General features: G+C 31.5%; 1 protein-coding gene across 1 annotated transcript; it reads left to right on the top strand.

Moving 5' to 3' along the window:
* The first annotated feature begins 7,188 nt into the window (after positions 1-7,188).
* Positions 7,189-12,079, top strand: LOC105120462 (auxin-responsive protein IAA9-like). The gene is made up of 7 exons (XM_011018661.1): positions 7,189-7,380; positions 8,542-8,992; positions 9,082-9,302; positions 9,383-9,609; positions 9,756-9,897; positions 10,538-10,599; positions 11,620-12,079. Exons 2-7 carry the CDS (start codon positions 8,582-8,584, stop codon positions 11,655-11,657), a joined length of 1,101 nt encoding a protein of 366 aa, XP_011016963.1. The 5' UTR covers positions 7,189-7,380; positions 8,542-8,581; the 3' UTR covers positions 11,658-12,079.
* Positions 12,080-26,309: the final 14,230 nt, after the last annotated feature.

Here is a 26,309-nt window from a genome sequence, read left to right as displayed (position 1 = left end):
TGGTCAAGTGGTAAGGATTTGGAATTAAGAGGTTTGTTTTTTCTGTGATCTCATTAACCTATCACTTTGTTTTCAATAAAAACGAGTTCCTATAAAATAAAACGATAGCGATGGGCCCACCACAGGTGGTCAAGTGGTAAGGATTTGGAATTAAGAGGTTTGTTTTTTCTGTGATCTCATATTCGAGTCCTTGATTGCTCATATGATGGCCATTGGAAACTTACATGGTCATTAACTTCAGGACTCGTGGGATTAGTCGTGATGCGTGCAAGCTGACTGAATACCCACATTAATCTTAAAAAAATAGCGATGGGCCCACTAGATACATAAAATCGTGGTATTGTAGTAGTTGTAGATAAGAAGAGGTTCCGTAAGATGTCAACCGATAAACTTTCACATTACGAATCATGTTTGTTTTGTCAACTGTTGATTGACCTCGACGCCTTGTGGTACAGTGGTTTGTCTATTTTGCACTGCTCTATCCACGATCGCCACCACACCAGAAACGGTCTTACATACATCCAACAATTAATACTTGCTGTATAGATTATTTCTTTTCGTATGAAAATATATTGAAATAATATTTTTTATATTAATATATTAGAATTCTACAAAAAAAAATTAAAATAAATTTATTTTTAAAAAAATATTGTATTTGTTTTTAATTTTTATTTCAATATTTTTAGCTCAATTTAATGTAAAAATAAAGTTTAACCATTATTATAATACCGAACGCTTTAGCATTTGGCTTGATAGTACGATTTTTCCTAAGCAATAATAATTTAAACCAGAGATGACTTTAAAGCAACTGTTCGTACAGTTGTTTTAATTTTTATATAATTTTTATGATGATTTTAAATGGAAGCAATTTAATCTCAATATAAAAAAAAGAAAAGTCCAGGGATGTCTTTGAAAAAAAAGGAAGAAGATAAAAGGGGGTGTGTTTTTTTTTTTTTTCTGTTTGTCTTTCCAAGAAGTTGTCATTAAAATACTTTAATTTTAGGGATTGAACTGCGGTACTTTAATAAACAATGGTGAACACAGAACACGAGGGGCAGAAATTGAATCAGCAATTGGAACGTGAGAACCACGCGAAGCTAGGTCCGACTGGTGGGGAGAGAATGGTGGAGGAGGTTATATGTCGCCTTCAGTAGCCGGCAATCCAAAATTAAAAGCCGCTTTCTTGTCCCCCAACACATCATTTCGCTTCACCCTGTTTTTCCCTGTCCCCTCACGGCCTCACTCCTCCACTAAATGCGTCCTCTTTCTACGTAGCATACACCCTATTCCCTCCCCTTTTTATTCCCATCTTTACCCCTCCACGCTCCCTCATTTTCCCAGCTACCTCCTCTCAAGCGTTTGCGGTTTGCATGTAAATTAATTCAATATTTTCATAATCAAATATCTATACCGTCTATATTATATTCACAGGAAAATCCCTTTTTAAGGTATATTGTCAAATTATTAAAATCGAGTACTCCATCCAAATCTTGATCAGTACATTGTGCTATCCCTTTCATTATACCTTCACAGGGACATCAATATAACAATGCTAGCTAGTTATAAAAATTATTATAGTGTAAATGATGGGTCTATTTATTACGGTATATAATGATGTTATATATATCATGCTGGCTGGATCCAATTGTTATCACTTGTGTAGATGAAATGGAGAGGTTATTTGTGAATTTATATATCAATTTGTATGTAAAATTCTGTGCTATTAACATGAGTTTATCTGCTTGATGTTATAATAATTCTTACTGTTATGATTTTGAAAAAAAATAAAAGTTCTAGAAAAAAATACATGTGAATTACCCAGATATTTTTAAAGAAAAGGCGAAGGCAAAACATAAACTAGCCTATCATAATATATATAAACAAGTAATGCTGAAACTAGAGTTTTTTTATTTCTTATAATTATTATGAGATGTTTGAAAGTTAGGTGATTTTTTAAAATATATTTTTTAAAAGATATATTAAAATAGTATTTTTAAAAATAATCATGAAACTGTGTATTTTGTAGAGAGTGAAGAAGGCTAGCTGGCTGTTAGTGTTCGGTAATTGGAAAGCATCATGATTATGTAGAGCATTTGCCGATTGCACCTGGATAAAGTCAAACCAAGATATGATTGGGGGTAAGGTGGTCTTTGTGCGGGGATCCGCATTTCACATGAGAATAGGGGAATCAATTGCCCAAAAAGTTTAAGACACTTGTGAGTCTTATCGGATTATCTTTGAACTAAAAAGCTGGGAAAACGACACTGAGGGGCTGTGATCTGGACACGTCCTGGCTAGTTGTGATCGAGAAGATTACTGTCAAAAGACAAATTTGCCACCGGAAGGACGATCTTGAGAGGCATCAAATTTGATACCTGCTGCAGGTGACATGATTGGCAATACCCCCTTTGTCTTTATGATTTTTCACCGTAAATCAAATTTGTGAACAACCAACCTTTCAATGTCTTGCAAATAATTACCGGGAGTTTGCAATTGTACCCTCAAAAAAAAAAAAAACAATTATGAGAGGATAATGATATTGTCAGAGACATAAAAGATATTATTATATTAAAATAATTTTAAATTTAAAAAATAATATTTTTTTAAAAAATAATTTTAAAATATAAAAATAAATAAACCTATCATTATCGTTATAATATATAATAATTTTTAAAATTATATTTTAGTTGTAAGTAAATTAAAGTGTTTTATTATTATTTGTATATTAATATATTAAAATTATTAAAATCACTAAAAAACATTAACTTCATGCTTTTTCAAAAGAAACGCATTTTTAAAATGTACTCAAGAGCAACTGAAAACATATTACTAAACAGATATTCGGTGTATTTTAAAAATGCAGTTGGCTTGAAAATACATTGAATTGATTTTTTAAAAGTTTTTCAATGATTTTGATATATTTATATAAAAAACAAATTATTTTAATATATTTTTTTAAAAAAATACTTTTAAACATCACCCTTCCCCACAATATTAAATAGACAGCAAGACAAAATCTTGTGAATTGAATTAATAAAATAATAATTTTATCATTTAAAAAAAATCATTATACTGTTTTTTATTTGTTATGAATATTTTTTATTATCAAATAATTAAATTAAAAATTAAAAATTAAAGTTTTAAATTTTGGACAAGTACGTGACCAAGGTCGTTGCCAGGCATGCGTTAATTATTATTAACTTGAGTTTATCAAAAATAAATATTATTTTAGTAATAAGAGTTTCCAGGTGTAACAAAAAAAAAAAAAAACAAATTCCTTACGAACCGAAATATTATTTTACCTAAACCCAAGCCAAGGGAGCATGCACATATGGCTTGATTCCAAAGCCTACTTAACCTAATGCCTACCTTCTCTTAAACTACTGGTGCTTCATGGAACTAATGTCAACTTCATGGAACTAATGTCAACTCTTTAAGTTTTTATAATATAAGCTATATGAAAATCTTGTAATATTAATTGAGAGTTCTTGAGTTTATAAAATATATTAATTAAGAGTTTTCTAAAATTAATATTTCTGTCACACATGATTTATTTTAAACAAGTTAATGTTTTGTATTATAATACTTTTATTAAAGAATAATTTCCTAAAAAAACTTAACACTAAAAATAAATAGACTCTACTTTTAATTTGAACTCAAAAACACACACACACACATATATATATATATAAACCATTTTTTAAAACAAATTTCTAACAATTCTTCTCATTAATGAAAATTATCTTATCAATATACAAAGACTTGAAGATTCATATAGTTATAATAACTTGATAGATTACTGCATTAAAATAAGTAATATTTAGCTTTAAATTTTTCTTAATGAAATATTATTATATTTACTCAACTAATTAGTAAAAATTATATCTTGAATTATTTAACATTTTACATAAACCTAAATAATAATGCTCATGTAGCTTCCACCTAAATAATAGCATTTCTTACTCTAGGTGATATTTCTTACTCATTAGAACTCATAAAGGAAAGTTCATCTAAATAACAGATGAAAAAAAATATAAATAAATTAGAATAATTTATTCAAAAATTAAATACATATAAAATAATTTACAAAAATATCTCTATAAAAAATTAAATAAGTAGATAAAAAAAACACAAGTGAGTGATATTAATCGATATGTAAATTCAAAAAAATAGCTTTAGATTTATGGTTTAACTTGTCAAACCTCTAATACAGGTTGTGATCTTAATGAACTAAAAATATTATATGAAAAAAAAGCATTTTTATTCTAAAAACAAATTTTATTTGTATAAAAGATTGAAAAATTATAGATAAATCAAAAAAACCTCTTCAAAAATTAAATACACGTAAAAAAATTTACAAAGGTGAGTAATATTAATCGATATGTAAATTCCAAAAAATAACTTTAGATTTATGGTTTAATTTATCAAACTTATGATACAAGTCGTGAACTTAATGAGCTAAATAATTATTTTCTTTTAAGTTTGTGATATGTGTTTAAAAACTCAAAAAATAAAAACCTTAACATGTCTAAGTAATGGCAAGGAAAGGCGCAAGTGTGAGGGTGGGCTTTCAAAACCAGGCTTGCATGGCTAGCTCGGTTTATTTTATTTATTAGTAATAAAAAAAAAATTACATAGATGACATGTTAGCTTTTAAGACAGTTTTGGTGTTATTTGTGATCCCAACTGGAGTTGGACTTTATCTACCGTAATAGTGGATGAAAAATGAAGTCAGTATATTTTTATCTTGAAATTCTAATTTTTAAGTTATTTTAACCCAAAAACATTTCATCATTACCCTTTAAACACCCCCAAAACAAATCATTAACTAAAAATACCCATAAATTGTTAAAATACCTAAAAAATGTTAAAATACTAGAAATAAAATTAGGTTAGATTTACCATTTAAGTCACGCCCTTTCATGTTTTACATGACACGCAGCAAGAGCACTGGTCAAAAAAAAATTTAATATCCATTGCTCCTATGCAAATAAAGTGTTTGATCCTGTATCCAATTTATTTTACATACTATTTTTAACTTTAAGAAGCATTAGATTGATGTTTATTTTGTTTTTTTATATAATTTTAATGTAATTATATAAAAGAATATATTTTAATATATTTTTAATTAAAAATATTTTTTAAATGTAAATTAAATTACACTATATTAAAAACAAGGATTCGACACACATCTACTCTCACAGCTAGTTTTTCAAATATAATGGAGGATATGTTCAATTATTTATGTATTTGATTCCATTAAAACTTACATTTAGTGTGTGTTTTATTTTGTAAAATATACATGATGGTTTTTAAAATATATTTCACTGAAAAATACAATAATTTTTTTTATATTAACACATTAAAATTATCATAAAGCATTAAAAAAAATACTAATATAATGTTTTTTAAAACCAAAAACACCTTTTAAAAGCATTTTAAAACATAAACACTAGCATTATCAGACAAAACCTTGATATAAATATTTTCAAAAAATCAAACTTCCCATAATTACACATGAATAAATAACTTTAAACCACGCGACAAAAGTATGGTAGATATACCCTGGATTGCTGTGGATTTTAGTATTAAAAAATTATCTTACCTGTCATTTAAAAATCAGATATTATCTATGTATTTTTTTTTATATTTAATTTTTATTTTTTTATTTTTTATTTTAGATGATTTATAAAATTAATTTCTTTTTACAATTTTATCATCCTTTATTTTTTTTCAACCAGGTTTAATTGATTTTTTTAATATTAAATTTATTAGAAATTAATATTTTTTATTAAATTCTGGTATGATATTTCACATATTGTAATATTATCTATTTTATAATTTTATTTTTTGATATTAAATTAATTGTAAAATAGCATTTTTAATTAAGTACAAGTACAATATCTTACAAGCTATGATTTTGAAATATTAACTTAAATTTAAAAAATCTACCTTTTTTTTTGTTTTTTATGCTGTTAAAACAGGGTTGCTTTTATATATATATATATATATACACACACACTATTAAAATAATTGAACTTATCTTTTGTTTCTTTCATGTTATTTTGGAATATTATCCTAGTATCTCCTTGACATTTTCTTCATGCTTTTAAAATATTTACCCCAGCCTGCATCGCTATGCCTGTCATTGATATAAGTTTTCTAGAATTACTTTTTTAATTATTTTTTTCATTCTATGTTTTTATTCTATTTCAAACTTTAATGTTGGTACATTGTAATTTGACTTTATGTTTTCTCTGCACGAATTCTATAGTTACATCACCATCTTATATTCTATATTACGGGTTTAATACACTAACCATGACTGACCTGTATCAATTACATATCCAGGTATCTTAATAATTGTTTTAAATATTTCATTCAACATGTTATTAATTAAATATTTTAAGAACATTTCAGCCATCTTTCATCAACTTTTTTACTTTCTGGCATTTTTTCATTTTTTTTAATGTAAAAATAAAACCGCCCGCTGTGTATCAATTGTAAAAAAAAACTATTTTACCACACCCATTCACCTTATTTGTTAATTATCTCCTTCCTAAATTTCAATCGCTGCGTCAAATACAATGGAAATTGGTTGCCCGAGGAGAAACAATCGCTCAATCCATCACTCCAGGGCTATCTGCAAGCATGACAGTTTGTTTTTGAAATTGGTTTTTTTTTAAATATATTAAAATAATATATATATTTTTAATCCTAACATATTAAAATAATACAAAAATACAAAATAAATAAATCTTAAAGCAGTTTTTTTAAGAGTTTTTACAAAAAAAAAGGTTTAATCTTACTTCATAGGGGGGCACAAAAAGGGCTTCCATCCACTCACAGCAAACTACCAAATCTACCCTCGAGCGGATCAACGGTTTCCATTCAACCATCTCCAATCACCAGCCACTAAAATTAAAATACACGATTCTCTCTCATTCATAATTATTCGGCCGATTATTACATTTATGAACAGATAAATAAATAAATACATAATAAACAAACATTGTTATCATCCAATTAAAAAAAAGGAAGACAGAAAGGCGAAAAAAATATAAAAAGAGTAACAAAAGGAAGGGTGTTTTTTTTTGCTTTCTAAAAAAAGGTTTTTGCTTTTAATAAAAATAAAAATAAAGAAACTAAAAGGTTCTTATTTTAATGCATAGAGTTTCACACCAGACAGCAAATAAGCTTTTGTTACTTTGTGCCAAAATGGAGGATCCTTAACTCTCTCTCTCCTTCTTCCCCCCTCCGCTACTTCTCTTTCCAAACGCTCTCTCTCTCTCTCTCTGCTTCTAAAACAGAAACAAAACCCTCACAATTGAAATCTTCACTTCTCTTCTCCTGCTACAAATCCACAAATCCAAGTCACAGGTAAACAAATTACTCAGCGCCCTTTCTTGATCTGTTTCTGATTTTTTTTTTTAATTTGCACACGTTTTTTCTTTTTATCTCTTATTTTTGCGCTCTCATCTTTCTGCGTTCTGGCTTTTGCTGGACACTGTTTGTTTGTTACTGAAACAAATGCTGCAATCTTTTTGCTGTTTTTAGTTTCCGTACTGGGATAACCCATTTCAAGAGTAGGTTTTTCAGCTCAATAGTTGCATGGAGACTGTCTCGCGGCAGCTTAAAATTTTTGTTTCTATTTTTTTTCATACTTTCTCGGCATCCAAACAAGATTTATCTATCCTTTTTGTTCTTTCTTGAAAAAAAAACAGCGAGTTATTTGAGGCGTGGTTTATTAAGCATGCACTACTTTTACTTGACTGCAGTTATTTCAAGTTCAAAATGTGTTTTATTCCTCATCCTTTTCCTCTAGTAAATTCTTCAGTCGGAAAATGGATTTATTCATTAACGTTAGATTAGATCTCTACAGTTGTAAATGGTTATGCAGCCTCTTTTTTTTTTCCCCGTTTATAACATGCCGTAAGTTTATTTTTATTTTATTTTAGCTCGTTTTGACTCAGGAAGGTATTTTCCTTTTATTTTATTTTAGCCCGTTTTAACTCAGGAAGGTGTTTTTACTTCTGCTGCTAATTAATTAATTCAAGTTTAGTTTTTAATATATATATATATATTTACATTTATTAAGATTTTTAGTGTTATTGGATACTTGCTTTCGCAATTTTTATTTTTAGTTTTTAAAAAATTTGTGTTTAGATCTTGATGTGTTTTAGAAAGTAGCTAAAATTGCTTCGACTGTAAGCATCACGCCTGGTTTTATTTTATCTTTGCAAATTGTGTGATTTTACTTGTGCTTATTGCTTTAAGTGTGGCCCTTTGACCGAGAATAATTTATCATCCAACGGATGCTTGATTGAATTAGGGAAATTTCAGTATTAATCAACCACCATGTGCTTGTTATATTGTTTGCTTCCTGAGGGCAGGCAGCCAGCGGTTGATGAATTTTTTGCTATTTACTTGTTCTCTATTTAAAGAGATTTGAGGTTTTGTTTTCGCCGATATGATTTTGTTTGATGAATATCCAAACATTGGTGTTTGTTAATGAAGTTTCTGTGCTGTGAAACTGAGCAGGTAACAAAAAGAATTCCGAGTGTTTTTATTCTTAATTCTGATGTCTCCACCACTACTTGGTGTTGTGGAGGAGGAGGGTCAAAGTAATGTCACTCTACTGTCTTCTCCGGTCTCTGCAGAAAGTGCATGCCTGAATGGTTTGGAATTGAAAGAGCGTAACTATATGGGTCTGTCTGATTGTTCTTCCGTGGACAGCTCGGCAGTCTCTGCAGCATCCAATGAAAGAAAGACTAGTTTAAATCTGAAGGCTACTGAATTGCGGCTTGGGCTTCCTGGGTCTCAGTCTCCAGAAAGGCATCACGAGCTTTCCCTGTTGAGCTCGGCATTACTTGATGAGAAACCCTTCTTCCCTTTGCATCCCTCAATTGATGGTCACTACACCTCAACACAGAAAAATGTTGTTTCGGGTAACAAGAGAGTGTTCTCTGATGCCATGGATGAGTTTTCAGAGGTGAAAAAAGCTGCCTTTTTATTTACTGAAGGGAATAGAATGATATTTACTCATGATTCTAACTTGGAAAGTATTCATCTGTGTTGCAGAGCAAGTTTCTGTCAAATTCGGAGGTAAATGCAATGCTCTCACCCAGGCCCTCACCGAACATGGGAATGAAACCTGGCATGTTGGAGAACCCTGGAGTTCAACAAGCTAAAGTGAAAGAGATAGCAGCCCCAAAGGCAGGACAAGAGAGACCTCATGCGGCAAATGAGACCAGACCACTTCATAACAGCTCCGCAAACAACAGCAGTGCACCTGCTCCAAAGTATGAAGTGTTTTTGTGTCAAGACATAAGATTAACTGCAAGACATTGAGAATAATCCCTGCTATCCCTTCTTTTGGCAGGGCACAAGTTGTGGGTTGGCCACCCATCAAATCATTTAGGAAGAATTCCCTTGCCACCACCTCAAAGAACACAGAAGAAGTTGATGGTAAAGCAGGGCCAGGTGCTTTATTTATCAAAGTCAGCATGGATGGTGCTCCTTATCTTAGAAAAGTGGATTTGAGAAACTACTCTGCATATCAGGAATTGTCTTCTGCCCTCGAGAAGATGTTCAGCTGTTTCACCATAGGTGAGCAAAATAAAATTTTTGATTTGATATGTAGAATGTGGTGGTTGGACATTTTTATTATATTAAGTGTTGAGCTAGTATTTTACAGTGGACACGTGTTATGTTTGTTTATGGATCGAGTTATTGCTACTCTGTTATGATGTCAGGCCAATATGGATCCCATGGAGCTCCAGGAAGGGAGATGCTGAGCGAGAGCAAGCTGAAGGATCTGCTGCATGGCTCAGAATATGTTCTCACTTATGAGGATAAAGACGGAGACTGGATGCTTGTTGGCGATGTTCCCTGGGAGTAAGTGCTGACCGGTTTTGCTTGTTTGCCTCAATCGAAATTGGTTCTTGTTGTTGACTTCAATAATATCTGAAATCTTTAGCCATTGCTAACCATATTATTTTTATATGAACAAGAATGAACTGATCTTTCATATTAAATAGCTCTAGGAAGTAGCTGGGATTTAGTGCAAGGAAACAGAAACTCTATTCTGTATAGCCACCCAAACTACCCCGCCCCTGCCCCCACCATGACGACACTTGCATGAGGGTTAAATCAATTTTTTTGCCTAGTTGTGATATTGACCTTGGTCAAAACTGTTTATACCTTTGCCATGTCCCTGCTGTACTTCAATTTTGAAATTAAATCAGGGAACAACTGGGAACTTGAGTGAGTAAAGATTGCGAATTGACATGAACCGATCTTCATTGATCTACATTCATGGTCATAAACTGTGGTTTCATTCAAACTTCTCTTTATATTTGCAAAAAATTGACTGGATCATATATGAAAGGATGAAATTTGAATATAACTTCTTACATTGTTCATCTGCCAAGCAATATTAACAAGCTCAATTCATGATCATGTAATAGCAAGAAATATTCTTAATGTAAGTTGCTTGATAAACCTGCATTCTAATTCTGTCTGCCTACCTGTTCAGGATGTTTATTGAAACATGCAAGAGGCTGAGGATCATGAAGAGCTCTGATGCCATTGGCCTAGGTGCGTTTGTTATGTAATCTCAAGCCAATTTTACTACTGTTCTGACTAATAGAGTGTATAAGAACCATTGAAATGTTTTGTCTTGAGAATTATATAAGCCATTCATGATTTGACTGTAGAACTTGTCCTAGACAAATCAAGTGTGCTTTAAAAAATACTTCTCTGATGAAATTTGTTTTTTCAAATCTCACCTAGTAGAAAGTCGCCCCAACATGAAACAAAAGAGGACAAAACACATATTGGTGGAAAAGTTGTAATCCTGGGCTTGTCTTAAGATCATAGATCCTTATATTTTGTTGTGGATGTAATGATCTTATATAGATCCTTATATTTTGTTGTGGATGTAATTCAACAATACAGTCTGGTCTGTTGTTTTGGTGGGGTGAGTGCAAGGGGTCAGACATGACTCGTTATTAACTTCGATTTTGACCTTGTAATTTCTGCATTAAATGTTATGCTGAATTACGCTGAAATTAGTGCTAGAAAATTAAGACTTGGAGCCCCGTTAAAAAATGGAACTGTTGACCACAAGGAATTTTATTACATTGGTAGTACAAATACTAGCTGTTGGTCTCAGTTCACAATGTTATCCATATTTCTGAAATCAATATTATTAATAACTTTTAAAATTGTGATTGCTTATGCACCTTTTATCAGTCTTTGAAGATCATTTTTTACTTTATACCATGCTGGTTTATATGTAAAATGTCAGAAACAGATTTTGTGCTTTACAGGTACGAATTTTACTTATTAAATATTCTGAAATTGTGCTACACAAACCGACCCGATTCATTTTTTGCAAGTTATTTATCTAACAATAATTCCTGATGCCCTAAAATGTTTTTGTGAACCAATGTTTTTGAAGTGGATCCTAGCTTGTGCCGGCTGAGCCTAATTTTATGCTTGCTTGTAATTTACCGTGATTCTTGTTAAGGATTTGAGTGTTAAACCCTACCAATTACGTCGTATAAAATTTCTTTTCTCAAGCTAATTGCATACAAGTGTTTATTTTTATTGCAGCCCCAAGGGCCATGGAGAAATGCAAAAACAGGAATTAGCCAGCTGTTCGCATGATTTGTGCTATCCATCCAGCAGCCTTTGAGTGTTGAATTTGGGAAATTAGTAAGGGGAGCAGGAGTCAGGTTTCAGGTGGGGGTGCAAGGGATATGATAAGGTGCTGGAAAGGGTAGAAAGATCATGATTACCTGCGGTTTTTATCTTAGTACGTTTATGTTTCTGTTTCAAGAAAATTATCTGTTTAGTCTGTTAAAATTATAAATCTGCAAAGACCTGCATTTGGGAGTGCAACTGCAATTCTATGCTTCGAGAGTCTGGATCGTTTCCTGTTTCGTACAGGACTTTAGTTTGTAAAGTGCATTGTTTGTTGATCTTTTTTTTTTTTAAATTTTATTTGAACTGGATTTGTCAATCTCTACTGTCAGTTTGTGTTGAATGGAGTATGGTAAAAGACCTTATCCAAGTAATCTGTCCACTGAGCTTGCTTTTATATTCGTTAATGGCGGGCTGAGTGATATTCTGTGTCATTCTTATCAACGCAATGGAAAGCAAGAATTTAGCGTGCTAGAGGAATGATTATCTTTTCACAAGGTTCTCTAATAGTTGGAGATGATGGGGGAGGAAATCACACCCTTATGATGATGTCAAATATAATTTAAGTGGTGGTTTCATTAGTAGTGTGCATAAACAAATGAGATATTGTCTGTCCTGTAGATCCTTTTGTCGGAAAGTACTCGTCGTAGGCATGTGATTGTCAGTTGACAGGGCTGCATTATTGATGTTTTTGATCAGAATAATGCATGTGTGACAGCAAGAACAGTGAAGAGGCTTTGGATGGCAGGGAGCCCGAGATGCAAGTTATTGGCCTGAGGGAAAGGGCTGGTGCCACATTTTACTGGGCATGTACGAAACTAGCTCTTAGAATAAGAAGAGTGTTGGTGCATGGAAGTTACTGACTTTAACCTGCTGAGAAAACTAGTTGCTTGCGTGGTTTCTTGGCTACCCTCATGATAGATGAACAAGCCTATGAAGTTGACGCTGAAGATGAAGATGAAGATCCAGATAAAGCCAAATCTAATATCCGTGTAATGAATTCCAGCTATAACTGCAGTACAAAAAGATTCCGAAAGTAATTTCATAATCTTCATGTTCATGCAGAGAAGTTGTCCCGAGGATTGGAAAGTGATGGGATGAAACAAAATTCGACAAGATCCAATAATAGTTGTCTCTGTGTAATACGATTAAAGACACCATAGCCTGCACAATGTCTTTCATACAAGGGCCCAAGACGAGTTAGGGAAATTTGTCAGTGATGAAAAGCTAGGAGGGAAGCAGATTCCGTCTAAATTCATGGAAAAAGTATTCTTTTCCCTGAGGTACGCTCTCCTCTCAAATCAAGTGAAATAGCTACTTGAACAGGATTACATTGAGGCTGTTTGATGGGGAATTGGGCAAGTAACGCGTGTCAGTTGCTAATTGAGACAATAATTCACTCCATAGAAATTGTAAAGGATGATCGCAAGGGAGTCTTAGATGTTCCAACATCAGTGCCAAATTATCGGGGAGCTGTTTTACATTTGTATCTCACCATCTTCGACTCTAATAAATCTTCCTTAACAGCTTTGAACAAACTGGGTAATTAGCCTGACAACCTTGTCCTGTGGAAAAGCCTTAACCAGTTGTAGTAACATGAATTCCGATTCGGGCTTCAAACTCTGGTAGTAGGTGCTAGTCTGCCTATTTCTACTTGACATGCAAAAGTGAAATCGCTCATAGTTCAATTCTCCTTTAGGCAAGTGCTAGGTCTACTCGTGCATGAAGCTTTCTACAGTCTGACTGCAATGCCTGGAAATTTAAATGGCAGTCAGACCTCTGCTGCTGCAACTTTTGTTCCCAGTGATGCCCTCTTCCCTGGAAGAAAGTTGAGATGAGACATATAAAATCCATTTTTCCTGAAGTGCGGAGACGAAAACATTGAGAGCTTAGAAAGCAACTCGACTCTTCGAAGAATCTGTTACTTTATCCTCTCTACAGGGGAACTAATCAGGTTAAAAATCTACTATAATCAAGTAACATGACTCATTATAGCTGAGAATCTTTGTGCTCCACTTCTTTTCATTGCTTGAGTAACATTGTCAACATTTTTTTTTAATCTAGAGTGGGATGCATTATTAGCACCAGAAGAGCAACAGCACCACCTTTCCTTTTCAATCTCAACAAGTACCTGGTCATCCATGATCATAACATGAAACCTGAAAGTGTATCTGTCACTGAATACTAGTCTATCATTAAATAATGTTAATTTCAACATCCTTTAAGGTGGGACCCTACCCTTATTGTTTGCATTTAGAAGATAATGTGGATAATATTCTATTATAATACGAGTCTTTTGACATTTATTCACCTTGCACAGACTTCGCTTTTGTCTTCTGATAAAGTAGTAGCCTTCTCGATCACTCTGCAGTTAATACAAGTCATATGTCACCATTAGACTCGATACTGATTAAACTAGTTGGATCAAATCTCTAATCATCCAAAATTTGATCTTAGGGTCATAATATGGTGACAAGTGCTCTCTTTTCAACTGGTTATGTCACGTGTGAACCACTTGGTGACATTGATGATAATATCAGGAACTTTTTGAATTTTCTGAAAATCGACAGATGAATCTTAGGGCAACCTGTTGGTGATTTGAGCAGAGTCTAGTGACCTCTTAACTTCTCTTCATTTAACTTTGTGCATGCATCTTAGGGCATATCACCAAACACTTACTTGGAAGGAAATATTATATGGTTAACTGGAGTGTATCACAATAGAGATTTTATTAATATGTTTTATAAAAAAATTCATTAGATAAAGATTTTTTTACAAATATAAATTTCCTATAACACATACATGTTCCAATAAAGATGGATTTTTATTTATAAAAAGATACTTCCTTAAATATTTGTAATTTCCTTCTTCTATAAAAGAGAATCTTTTATAAGTGTTAATCATAGATCATCTTAACCTATCAGATATAAGCTATTGGATAAGAAAAATTGATGGGATTTTTAGTATCAGTTAATTAATTACTTATCTAACTCAAAAGCTGTGTTGCTAGACTATTTGAATTTTTGAGACTTCACGACAAATGATCACAAATTATCAGCATGGGCATTTTCTGATCGAAACCCATGACCTGCATATATCTCAGACACGGATATGCATTCATCAGATCAAAATTTTCTCTTAGAAACATTTACTTTGAAGAACAATTCCATAAGCGAAGTGACACCGAGATACTAAAATGAAAATCCTATCATTCACGAGGTGCAGATTTGCCCGTATCAATGACGACATTTATCTGTTCAAAACCCATCGCCTGGCTCCAAATGCAGAGCCCATTCCTTGAATTACTTATCTGAAAGAGTTAAAACAGACCATCCTTCTGCAATTATGTTTGCAAATTTAGAAGCAGAAGGATGGCAAAGTTAGCAAGAAACGAAGACAACTTCCCTTCAATGAGTGGCATGTATTAGTAGTTAGGCAGATGTATAATAATTATTCTACATGGCATAAAGTATTCAGCGTGTAGCTAGGGAGTGGAGTGGTTAGCAATGTTGGTTGCAATTAAAGTTCTGATAAAGAGATTGGTTAGAGAAATTCTTGGTGCAATCATGATTTTTTATTTCCCACCATCTACTTCCATAATGGGTGCCTTGACCCTAATGAGTGATCATTTTCAACAAATGACTAAGATAATCGATACGCAATCAATCATGCAAGCAGTTGCTGTTAAGGGCATGTTCTGCTTCTGTTTAAATGACATTGAACTTGGCTGAGCTTCAAGCCCTCGATCTCAGCTATGGATTCGACGCATAAATTCTTAATGCAAAGGTATACATGGACACAACACATCCAAATCATCCCGTCTCCCCTTGGCTTGAAGGATCAACGAGTCATTTAGCTGAGATACACGAGAGCAGGTTTAGCATTAAAATTAAGCTTTAGTCAACCAAACATATCCACATGGCTTGTTCTTTGTATTTAGGGCATCCTCAACAAGGCAGAGAGTTCCACCCCCAGAAGAAAAAAAAAAACAAAAAAAACAGAACGTTGTGCTCCATGTAGCAAAAATAATTGACCGCCATTTTCGGATTTTGTTGAGCCATTTGTAGAATGGAGACGCCACCCAAAAAAAGTACCCTTAGGAGAAATGTCAAAAAAGAGAGAGAGAGAGCATTGGATAACAACAAAGTGAACTTATTAGTGAATCAAATCACTGTCAAAGTATCAATGGAGTTACGATAGTTTATAATATTATACCTATTTGCATGCTTTATGTGCTACTCATAATTGCCTATAGCCACCTAGTTAGCGAAGGAAAGAATTGCTTCTCAATGACCCCGTGAAACCGAACCCGATTGGTGATAGGCTATGGATTTTGGCCCCGGTTTTTTTTACTTTAACTCCGAGAAGATTATGACAGCACGCTATAGGGATGGAGAGAGGGAGTTTTATTGATTTCCCTGTTCTGAAAAGGGGCAAAATGTAGGCCTAAGTAGCCTCTCCATTATAGGATGTCCTAGTGTGGTACCATTTAATTAGTTCTGATCCATTGCTTAAATTCAATGGCCCCGACACAACATGGATAACATGGATAGATAGGAATTACGTTGGTGTTCTGGATATATACATGATATGATAGAGGATTATTTTTTAAAATATCTTTTCATTTAAAAATATATTAAAATAATATTTTTTATTTTCAAAAAATATATTAAAATAATGTAATATATATATATAAATAATTTTAAATAAAAGAAAAATTAAAATTTAAAAAGATTCATGTATGAAAGTATGATTATAATTGTTTTTAAAAATATTTTTTATTTATTATTGTACTAAAGTGATTTTTTTATTTTTAAAAAAATATTTTTGACTTTAAAGTATCAAAATAATCTGATAATATAAAAAATATTAATTTAAAATAAAAAAATTTAATTTTTTTTAAAATACTTTTTAAAATATAAAAATAAATAATAATTAATATGGATATGTTTTTGTCAAAGGGATTTGTGGTGGGTGATTTTACTCGTGTTCAGTTGTGGTGGGGGCTTTGGATAATTGCATTAATATCGAAACTACCACACAATCACTACTGCTACTTGCTCCATTCCAATCACACTGAGAAATGAACGTGTTCTTTCACAAACCTTTCAATATCACATTTTAATAAATCAAATTAAACCTCACAAAATCACAAAAAAAAAAAACCCCATCAGCCAGAGTTAAAGGCTCAGAGTTTTTCTTTGCCAGCATTATAAAGGGCCACAGAGTGAACGCATCAGAGCTCAAGGGAATGAATCACCATCCTAGATCCCAGCTCCAGTCATAGCAGGAGATGCTGGTAGGGTCGTAATTACTAGAATCTGGCTGGGCCATCTCAGATCCAAATGATTAGGATCCCAGCTGCCATCTTGATTCTTGACAGTTGTCATAAAACGGCGAAAAGGCCTCAGGGTGTAAATGCTCTCCCTCCCATAGGATGATGCCTCTATCCTCCTCCATGATAGCTTGAGCTCTCGCTTGTGACCATTCCCAAAAATCTTGAATCTGAAACTTCCACATTGAAAATTCTCAATTTAACACCGGGACGGGTTTCCCAGTGTTTGGTTCTTGAGAAATTATTCAGAAATTTGAATCTAAAAGCCAGAAACTCTCAATAGTATGTGTCTTTATAGGGTTTAAATGCTTGTGAGTTTAGAAAATCTTTTGCATTTAAAAACGAAAAACATACCACCAAAATCTACCTTACCATGATTTTACCCCTAAGCCATAAAAGCTTTGAATTAGGAATGGGAGACAAGACAATTTTTTATCATGATGTAATTACTTTTTATAAATTATATAAAGTTATATTAGTCATTTCATTTTTTGTTGTACAATAGAATTATTAGTGCAACCATATAATAAAATAATATAATACCTATTATTCAAGGATATTTTGATATTTTTTATTTTTTTAAATAATATAATTACTTCAATGCACACAGAGATAAAATTAACACAAGTTTCTCACAAAAGTTCTGTTCTTTTGGTTATCATTTCACATTAGTTTTGTCTATAAATTTAAAAATTAATCAAGCATGTTATTGTGTGTGTTATAGCCCCTGTGCCATTCAGGCATGGTGCGATCTGAAGGTCTTACTGCTTCTAATACATTGAGGTGGCATATGCTCCTAAAGGACCTCGGGTTGGGTGTTGATGTCGTTTTGTTTTTTTTTTCTCTTCATCTTGAATTCAATGCCAACCCCTTCTAGAATTTAGACTACCCCTGACAATTTATTTCTCATTTATTTCTGGTACATGTTATATTGAAAACTTTTTAAAATTTTAAATAATTTTTAAAATTATATATAATTTTTAATTTAACCTATTGTAATTTTTTAATCTATAAATAATATATCAAATTACAAATATTTTTTAATTTCACTTTTTATGTTTTTTTAATCTTTCAAATTTGATCATTATTTTTTAATTACTATTTATTTTGTTCAAGATCAGTTTTAAATTTGTTTTTTCTACAATTTCATCATTCTTTGGTTTTTTTTGTATCAAATTTTATCTTCGCTCCTTTTGTTATTATTTTTGGCAAGTTTTTATATTAATATCTTTTTCACCATTTCATTCTTTAAAACAATTTAATTGGGAATTAAAATTCCTAGTTGAACTTGAATTTAGAATTTTATGAATTGTGAGTTTTAAGGATTAAACCAGGTTTAGTAGGTTCATTTAGATTTACTTTTATTTTTTTTAAACTGATTTTTTTATATGTATTATCCTTTTTTTTTGTTATTTCCTACGTTTTGCCTTCTATAAAATTATCTTTGAGTTTATAACTAGAAATATTGGTTTCAAATATTAGTGCGGGTTGACTTTTGTTTTATATCCTTTAATTTTTTAATTTTTTATTTTATAAAACTATTTCAATTCTATACTCCTTATAAAGTTTGCGAGTTCACCTAGTTTATCAGGGATTTTTTTATTATTTATTATTTTTTATCATTTCACCCTTGAATATTAGGTTGTTTGATGACCTGAATGGATTTAGATTTAATTCTTTTAACTTTTTTTTTCTTAATTGTTTTTTTAATTTTTTTTATTGTTATATTTTTTTATTTATATTATTTAAATTACTACTCGATGTCATATCTTTTTACACTAACATTTTTTTTTACAATGGAAAAAAAAATCTCGCTCATGATTGAGCACGGGAATAAGTCTTGTTATTTTTTAAATTTGAATACCAGGACTACGATTTAAGAAAACTATTTTTATGATGCACTAAGCTTATATGAAAAGGAAGTTAATCTTAAATGACGTAGAAGATGATGTGAAAATACTTTGAAAAATAAAAAACACTAAACTGAAATATTCTTAGGCTGCCTCTATTTTATTTTTCAACCGTGCGCTTTCAGGTCAAGAATATCTTGCATGAAAGATGGCCAAACTCAACCTTCTCGATGATAAAAAGATTTGTGTGTCCAATTTGCAAAATTAATGGCATCTTCGTTTGACAACACCACTTCAACACTTTGGTTAGGTGCTAAGCTTGGACAGATACATGTTGTCTTTGATGATCAATGCCAATTTGACATTGTACCATGAAATTGGCCACATCCATGTCAATGATTGATGCTTTATCAAAATTCAGTGTCCCTTTCCACGACACGGCTCCTTGTGTTTTTTTTTTTAAATCATTTTCAGAACCCTTTAATAATGCTAGAAACAAGCCATGCTTACATCCACTTCCATATTAGCTGGATAAAAATGCGCATCTCAGAGGGAATGGGGCTTTGCATTCGGTCATAAAATTGAGTGTTGTCATCTCTTGTGCAATCATCCCTCATTAGCTTAATTTGTAGTTATTACCGGCTCTTCTGTGTTATTATTAAAGTAACATATCATTACCATATTGAATGACGAGATCGTGTATGCTATGATTCGAGTCGACTCATGATGTCCGGCCCGAGGCTCTTATTTTAAGTTTAACGCCATTTCGTTGCTAGCTACAAGTATCATGGAAAATCAAATTTGCTTCTTAACACATCTTTGGATATGGAGTAATAAGAAGAAAAATAGAGAGAGGTTATTGCTTAAGTTTCCATTTTCAACCGAAACAGGAATACCGGATATCGGAGACTGAAAATAAAATAGAAGGACTGCTGATTGGTGTTGTCATGTGGAGGGCTAGTCTTTGTAATAAATATATCTTGTCCGGAAGAAAGCAGAAAAAAATAGATGGGCATGCTCATGATTTATAATTGGAATATGATATGGTTGTTAGGGTTTCAAACGGTTGTATATAGTTCATGACATGTGCCCCATTTGTTGAAAAATCTCAACAACCAGCAGGGAGGAAAGCTTTCATTGTCAAATCTCATCTAGGTCTTCTCCTCAAATCTTAAATGAATTCAAGGGTTTTCTCTTCGAGTGACCAACGCCATTTATTTCCTTTTTAAACTGATCATCCATGTGACTTCAACTACATTTCTCCCCTTTTTCTTTCATTCATTTTTCTTTAATGTTAAATAACTCTCGGTTCTCTCACAAAAGCCTCCAATGAGACTGTTTTCTTGGGTGTCATGCTAGTTATTGCATGCTTAATATAATCGTTGATAATTTTGTAGGTTAATTAATATTAAGGAGCCCAAAATGTATTATCAATTTACAACATAATTAGAGATGCCGAGAGCACTCATGGCTTGCTAGCCCACGCCGCCGCCAGCGCACCGAAGTCTACTAGTTTCAGAATGGTCAGTGGGGAATAGGGGGATGTCACCTTATTCAAATCCTAATGACATGATCGAATCCGAGTAATGTTAATTATCAAATGGCTTCAAGTGATTTGAGATCTCATCACCAGGAAACCCTAGATAAAATAAAAAAACAACACTTTATGCAATGGAAAGATAATAAAAAGGTCAACTGCCTTGTAAATCAGGGTTCCATCATGCTTGCATTCACATTCCCATATGCAGCCGTGGTATGTGACACATGGTACCTGCATGCAGTTCTTCGCAATTAGCTAGCTTTTTTTCTAGTTAGATTAAGATTTAAGCAAGTGGGGCTGGCAGTCCCTCTTACAAGGCCATAAAAGCACTCTCAGTCTCTAATTAGAACGACTGCCGTTAGCTATTTGAAGGTTTAGCCTCTACATTGAAAGAATTTGATTCCGACGAGACCCTGCATCGCCCATTTTGCATCTGTAAATCCGAAGCTTAAAGACGCACACCAAAGTTCTTTCGCAATTACGTTAAATAAAGTCTCAATTTTGAACAAGTGGGGGTACTCTTTTTTTTCCCTTGGAAAATGGGCTTTTGATGAAAAAAAAATAAAAATAAAAGAAGGCATAGGGAATGATCGAATCGTGGGTCTGTTTGATTGAAAACGAGGAATCTACTCTCGAAAAAAATCTAACAAATCGTCGAAGATTTTTGCTGTTAAGAAGATCTATGGATATCCAATCGATCTAAACGTCTAGGATTTCTTTAGTGAAAGGTGATGTACGGTACGAGAGTAAAGAGATGAGAAATTATCCTTGTAATTTTTCACTGGGATAATTTTTAGAAGACAAGAACTTAGAAAAGTTAACATTTAACCTCAAAAATATGGTCAAGTGTTACCTTGGGGAGGGAAGGATAAAGTAATTTTCAAGGGGGGGAACTCTTAGTTTTTGTGCCTTTTCTCATCTTTTTTTTTTAATTCAATATTATTCCACTCTCATTTATTCTTTCATTTCTACTTAAAACCACAAATATATGTGATTTTAAACTTTTATAATATTATTTAATTTTGACTAATCTTATTAATATTAGCTACATTCTATCATTATCAATAATTTCTTCAACTCTTACCAAGCATCCTTAAAACTTTTTTTTAATTTTTTTTTTATATTCTTTAAATCTTATTTTTTTAATAGTTTCTCTCTAAACTTTCGCCTCATATCAAACACAGTCAAAGACTTGATATATTCTTTAAATCTTTTTTTTTAATAGTTTCTCTCTAAACTTTCACCTCATATCAAACACAGTCAAAGACTTGAGATTCCAAACAATATCGATTTTTTGCTACATCCATGGAAGTGAAAAATCTAATGATTGCACATCATGTGTTTAAAAATTTCCTATTTTGAAATAATTATAATTTTTAAAGGCCCAATGTTCTTCCTTAAAAGTAGGATTGCCTTTTCATATGGATAGAATTGCCTTTTCATATTGATTTAATGCATTTATATCACACTGATAATCATTTTGATGAGACTATACTTTCAATATTAAAAGGATAAATTAAACAATTGAATAAAAATATTATATGAAATGGATAATTATTATTGAATTTTGACCCTCATATAAAATAACATAAACAAAAAGTTCAAAAGATATTTCGCTCACAACAAATAACAGATTATCCACCAGATGCATCCACTGATTTAAAAGGAGTAACCGAATCTCATATACCAACTGTAAATGCTCCAGCCTAATAGTGTGTTTGGTATTGTGGTAGCTGTTGTAGTTGTGATTTGAAAAAAAGTTGTTTTATAAAAAATACTTTTAGTTGAAGTTTGTTTGAAAAAATATATGTTTGGTTAAAATTGAAGTTGAATAAAAATTAGTTTAATGTATTTGGTTAAAAGAATGTTTTTCAAATTGAGGTTATAAAATAAATAAATAATTAATTAATATATATTGATGGTTTTTAATTTAAATATTATAAATTTAATTATTGTTATTACATCATGAAATAAATAATATTGATATCAAATATTTTTTTATTATTCCATTAAACTATGTGCAATTTCATCACGTACGAAATCTATTCAACAAGAACTATATTTTCTATGGTTTTTTAAATGCGCAACAACAAAAACTGAATTTTTTGTTATGTTATCAAACGATCTCCTTCTAATTTTTTGAATAAAAAATAATTATAAATAAAAATAAAAATTAAATTTTTTTAACTGGATCGGACCCGGAAAAAACATAATTGGACTTGTGATCAAATTCTCTAAACACTACATTATCAAGTGATCTTATTCTAATTTATATAATGTTATTAAATAATATTAAACACTAATTTTTAAAGAAAATATAATTTAAAAAAATAATTTTTTTAATGCAAGGAGTTATTCAACTGGTACTGTTCACGTGAACAGTGCCTCACGTCTAGGTGAATTATATTCACCTGATTGCAGGAGTCAGAAGCAGCTCCCAGCTGCTTCTCATGAAATGGTGTTTCGAGTAAAAATATACACGGGTCTCACATGAAAAGCAATTAAGTTTTTATGTTACCAAACTTCATGTTTACGTGGTCAGTTTTAAAAACAGAAGCTACCGCGTAAACAATCGTCAGTTTTAAAAGTAGAAGCTACCGCGTAAACAAACACCCACTAAATTTAAGTCCTAGTAGAACAATCTGTTAAAATTATAGCAAATACACCTACTAAATTTAAGTCCTAATAGAACAATCTGTTAAAATTATAGCAAATAAATCTAAGGCACACCAGAAGCGTGGTAAGCTAACCAATTCAAAAGACAAAAATCGTCGATAAAAAGAAACATATAATCAAGTTGGCATTATCGAAGAGGCAAACATTCATAATGATATAAACATAACTAATCATAAAATCCATAAGAGACTTAGATACTTGAATACAATGAAAATGAGGAAATCTCAATAAGTTATGTTTTTACGAAATAAAGATGAAATCAAAATGAGACAGTTGTTGACATCAGTTTTCATATAATATATAGCTTGATACCATTATTGAAAACGAGGAACTTGAGCTTAAATCTTTTAAAGAATATCAACGTGGAAATGATTGACAAAGATAGAAAAAAACAATCCAGACAAATCAAATTCACTTGCAAAACACTTGAAGGTATAAAGCTAACTGGATACAAATGAATATTTATGTGAAAACAAAATGAGAAGAATGAAATCACAACATATAAGGCTAATGGCACAAGGTTTTTCACAAAGATCTATCATTAATTACGATGAAACATATTTTCATGTAGCAGATACAATTACATTTCGATATCTCATTAGCCTGACAACTCATGAAAAATAAAATATGTGTTTGATGAATGTAATTAGAACCTATTAAAACATATTCTCCTGCAGAATATGCAATTGTATTTATGTATCTCGCTAGCATGGTAACTTATGAATGACTAGATGTGTATGATGGATATAATTAGACCTATTAATACGGGTCAATTGATAATGATGTTTATATGCACATTCTTAAGTGATTTAAAATGTATGAAGCATATAATTCAAATTACTAAAAAATTAACCCAATCAAGCTGTAAAGATCCTTACATGCATTAAAGCAATCATGATGCATATGATATAATTATCTTGGTGAATATTTATTAAAACAATTATATAATAATGATTTTATATGTCCATGTATTCTTATAAAAAAAGCCAAAATTTGACTTTACTATTATTATTAAGTATATTGATATTTAAATGTTATTGGAACTCCTTAAGAGATATCAAAGACAATAAATTATATAAAAAAAGAGATTAAGATGAAAATTCTTAGCTTACAGATCGAGCATTTAGCAAATGGAATTCTCAGCCACTAATCAACTTGCACAGATGATGATGATGAAGAACTACTTGATCTCTAGATATCATACGCGAGTGTAATTGATGCATCAATATATCTTGCTAATAATATACGACTTGGTGTAGCATTCTATGTAAATTTGCTAGCAAGATATAATTATTTTCCTACTCGAAGACATAGGAATGAAGTTAAACATATTTTTCATTATCTATCTTAACTATAGATATGAGCTTATTTTATTTAAAAAATGTTAATCATGGATTGGTTAGGTATGATGATACTGGATATTTATTTCATCCACATAAAAGTTGGTTTCAAACATGTTATCTCTTTACGTGTTGTAATACTACTTTATCTTTCATCCACATAAAGTTGGTTTCAAACATGTTATCTCTTTAAGTGTTGTAATATTACTATATCATGAAGATTTACAAGGCAAACGTTATTTGTCACTTCATCTAATCATGTTGAAATAACCGCAATCCATTAAATAAGTTGAGAGTGTGTGCAACTAAGATCAATGACTCAATATATTCACAGAACATATAGTTTATACTTCAGCAGAGGAACTCCAATCATATTGTATAAAGACAATACCACATGAATAACTTAATTAAAAGGATAATACATCAAATGAGATAGAATAAAATACATTTCATCAAAAAACAATTTTACACATGATCTTGATAAGTATAGTGATATTGAACTTAAATAAATTTACTCGAAAGATAATCTAGTGAACTTGTTTACTAAAACATTACTAATTACAATATTTTAAAGATTGCAACTTGTTATTAAAATGTAACAACTTAAAGATTCAAGGTGATATATTCATAAGAAAGAGTTAATACGAGCTAAACTATTTTTTCCTTGATTAACATTTTTCTTTTTATTGGGTTGGTAAGGTTTTTAATGAGGCGGTTTCCAATGCATAAGGTTGTACAAAAAAAATCCAAGTAGGAGTGCCATAAACCATACTTTATATGTGAATATTTATTTGCCTTCTTTCACATATTCATCTTTATGTTCATTCATTATTTCTAAGTTCATTTCATTTGAACTATATATCTTTTTATGACATCTAAGCTCACATGTATTAATATATATTCAATTATAAATAGAAGTATTGTTGAGATGATGTTAGTCTACAACTACATTTACAAGATAATATAATATAAAAATGTTTTTTTATTGTTTTTGTAATCTCAATTGTTCTTATTTATTATATTTAACGGGTATATTGCTTGGTCTTAAATATATCTTTAAATTTATAACACTTCTCAGATTATTATAAAGAAGAAGTAATTTTTTACTAGCATGGTCTTGATCAAGTAATAAAAAAAGGCATGTGGAAACTAGAGTCGGCTAAATGATGGGATCTTCTTTCATATGGGTGTCCAACTCGATCACGTGGAATGTGGGGGTTTTCTACATGGGTTCATTCGTCTCGAGAACAGCGTCTTCTACATTCTGGATTGATGGTGCAACTTGATTAAATAATTCACCTATTAATTACAATTTAACATAAAACTTGATCTTCTTAATTAGCCACCTGATAAATGGGCTAAACCTAAACTTGACCTCCCATTCACGTGCCGGTGAGTGGGTTCGAGAGCATGGCTTTAAATATACACTTAGCAGTGATTGCTTTATTTCTTTTAAAAATGGTGCTCGTAATAGCTACCACCTTCTCAAGATACGCGGAACCAAATTTTGTATTGGTATCCGTCGAAAGGGTGTTTGATTAGGGTTCATCATGTTAGCTCACCTAGTCTCATTTCTTTTTCATCAATTAATAATTAAATTCTTAATAATCGAGATGTACAGCCCTTTGATTATATGGAACATCCACAAGCAGATGCACCTGTCTCTTCCGAAACCCAAGCACCAAAACAAAAGAGAGAAATGCAGTGTGTTGCCACGGAGTTTTCAAGACTTGAAATCAATTTCGGAAGCAAACTTCACGCTGCCACGGAGTATTCAAGACTTGAGAAGCTCGCTCGACTAATCATTTTATGATTGGCATTTGGCCGCTGGATCGAGGGGTTGAAATCAATTTCGGAAG

The sequence above is a fragment of the Populus euphratica genome, unplaced genomic scaffold, assembly GCF_000495115.2.
Source record: "Populus euphratica unplaced genomic scaffold, PopEup_1.0 scaffold6.1, whole genome shotgun sequence".
NCBI lineage: Eukaryota > Viridiplantae > Streptophyta > Magnoliopsida > Malpighiales > Salicaceae > Populus > Populus euphratica.
This window is presented reverse-complemented; position numbering and strand designations above follow the sequence as displayed.

Coding starts and splice junctions, on each gene's coding strand:
- LOC105120462 (XM_011018661.1), top strand. CDS start 8,582: ATGTCTCCACCACTACTTGGTGTTGTGGAGGAGGAGGGTCAAAGTAAT. Junction 8,993..9,081: donor CCATGGATGAGTTTTCAGAG/GTGAAAAAAGCT, acceptor TCTGTGTTGCAG/AGCAAGTTTCTGTCAAATTC. Junction 10,600..11,619: donor CTCTGATGCCATTGGCCTAG/GTGCGTTTGTTA, acceptor TTTTTATTGCAG/CCCCAAGGGCCATGGAGAAA.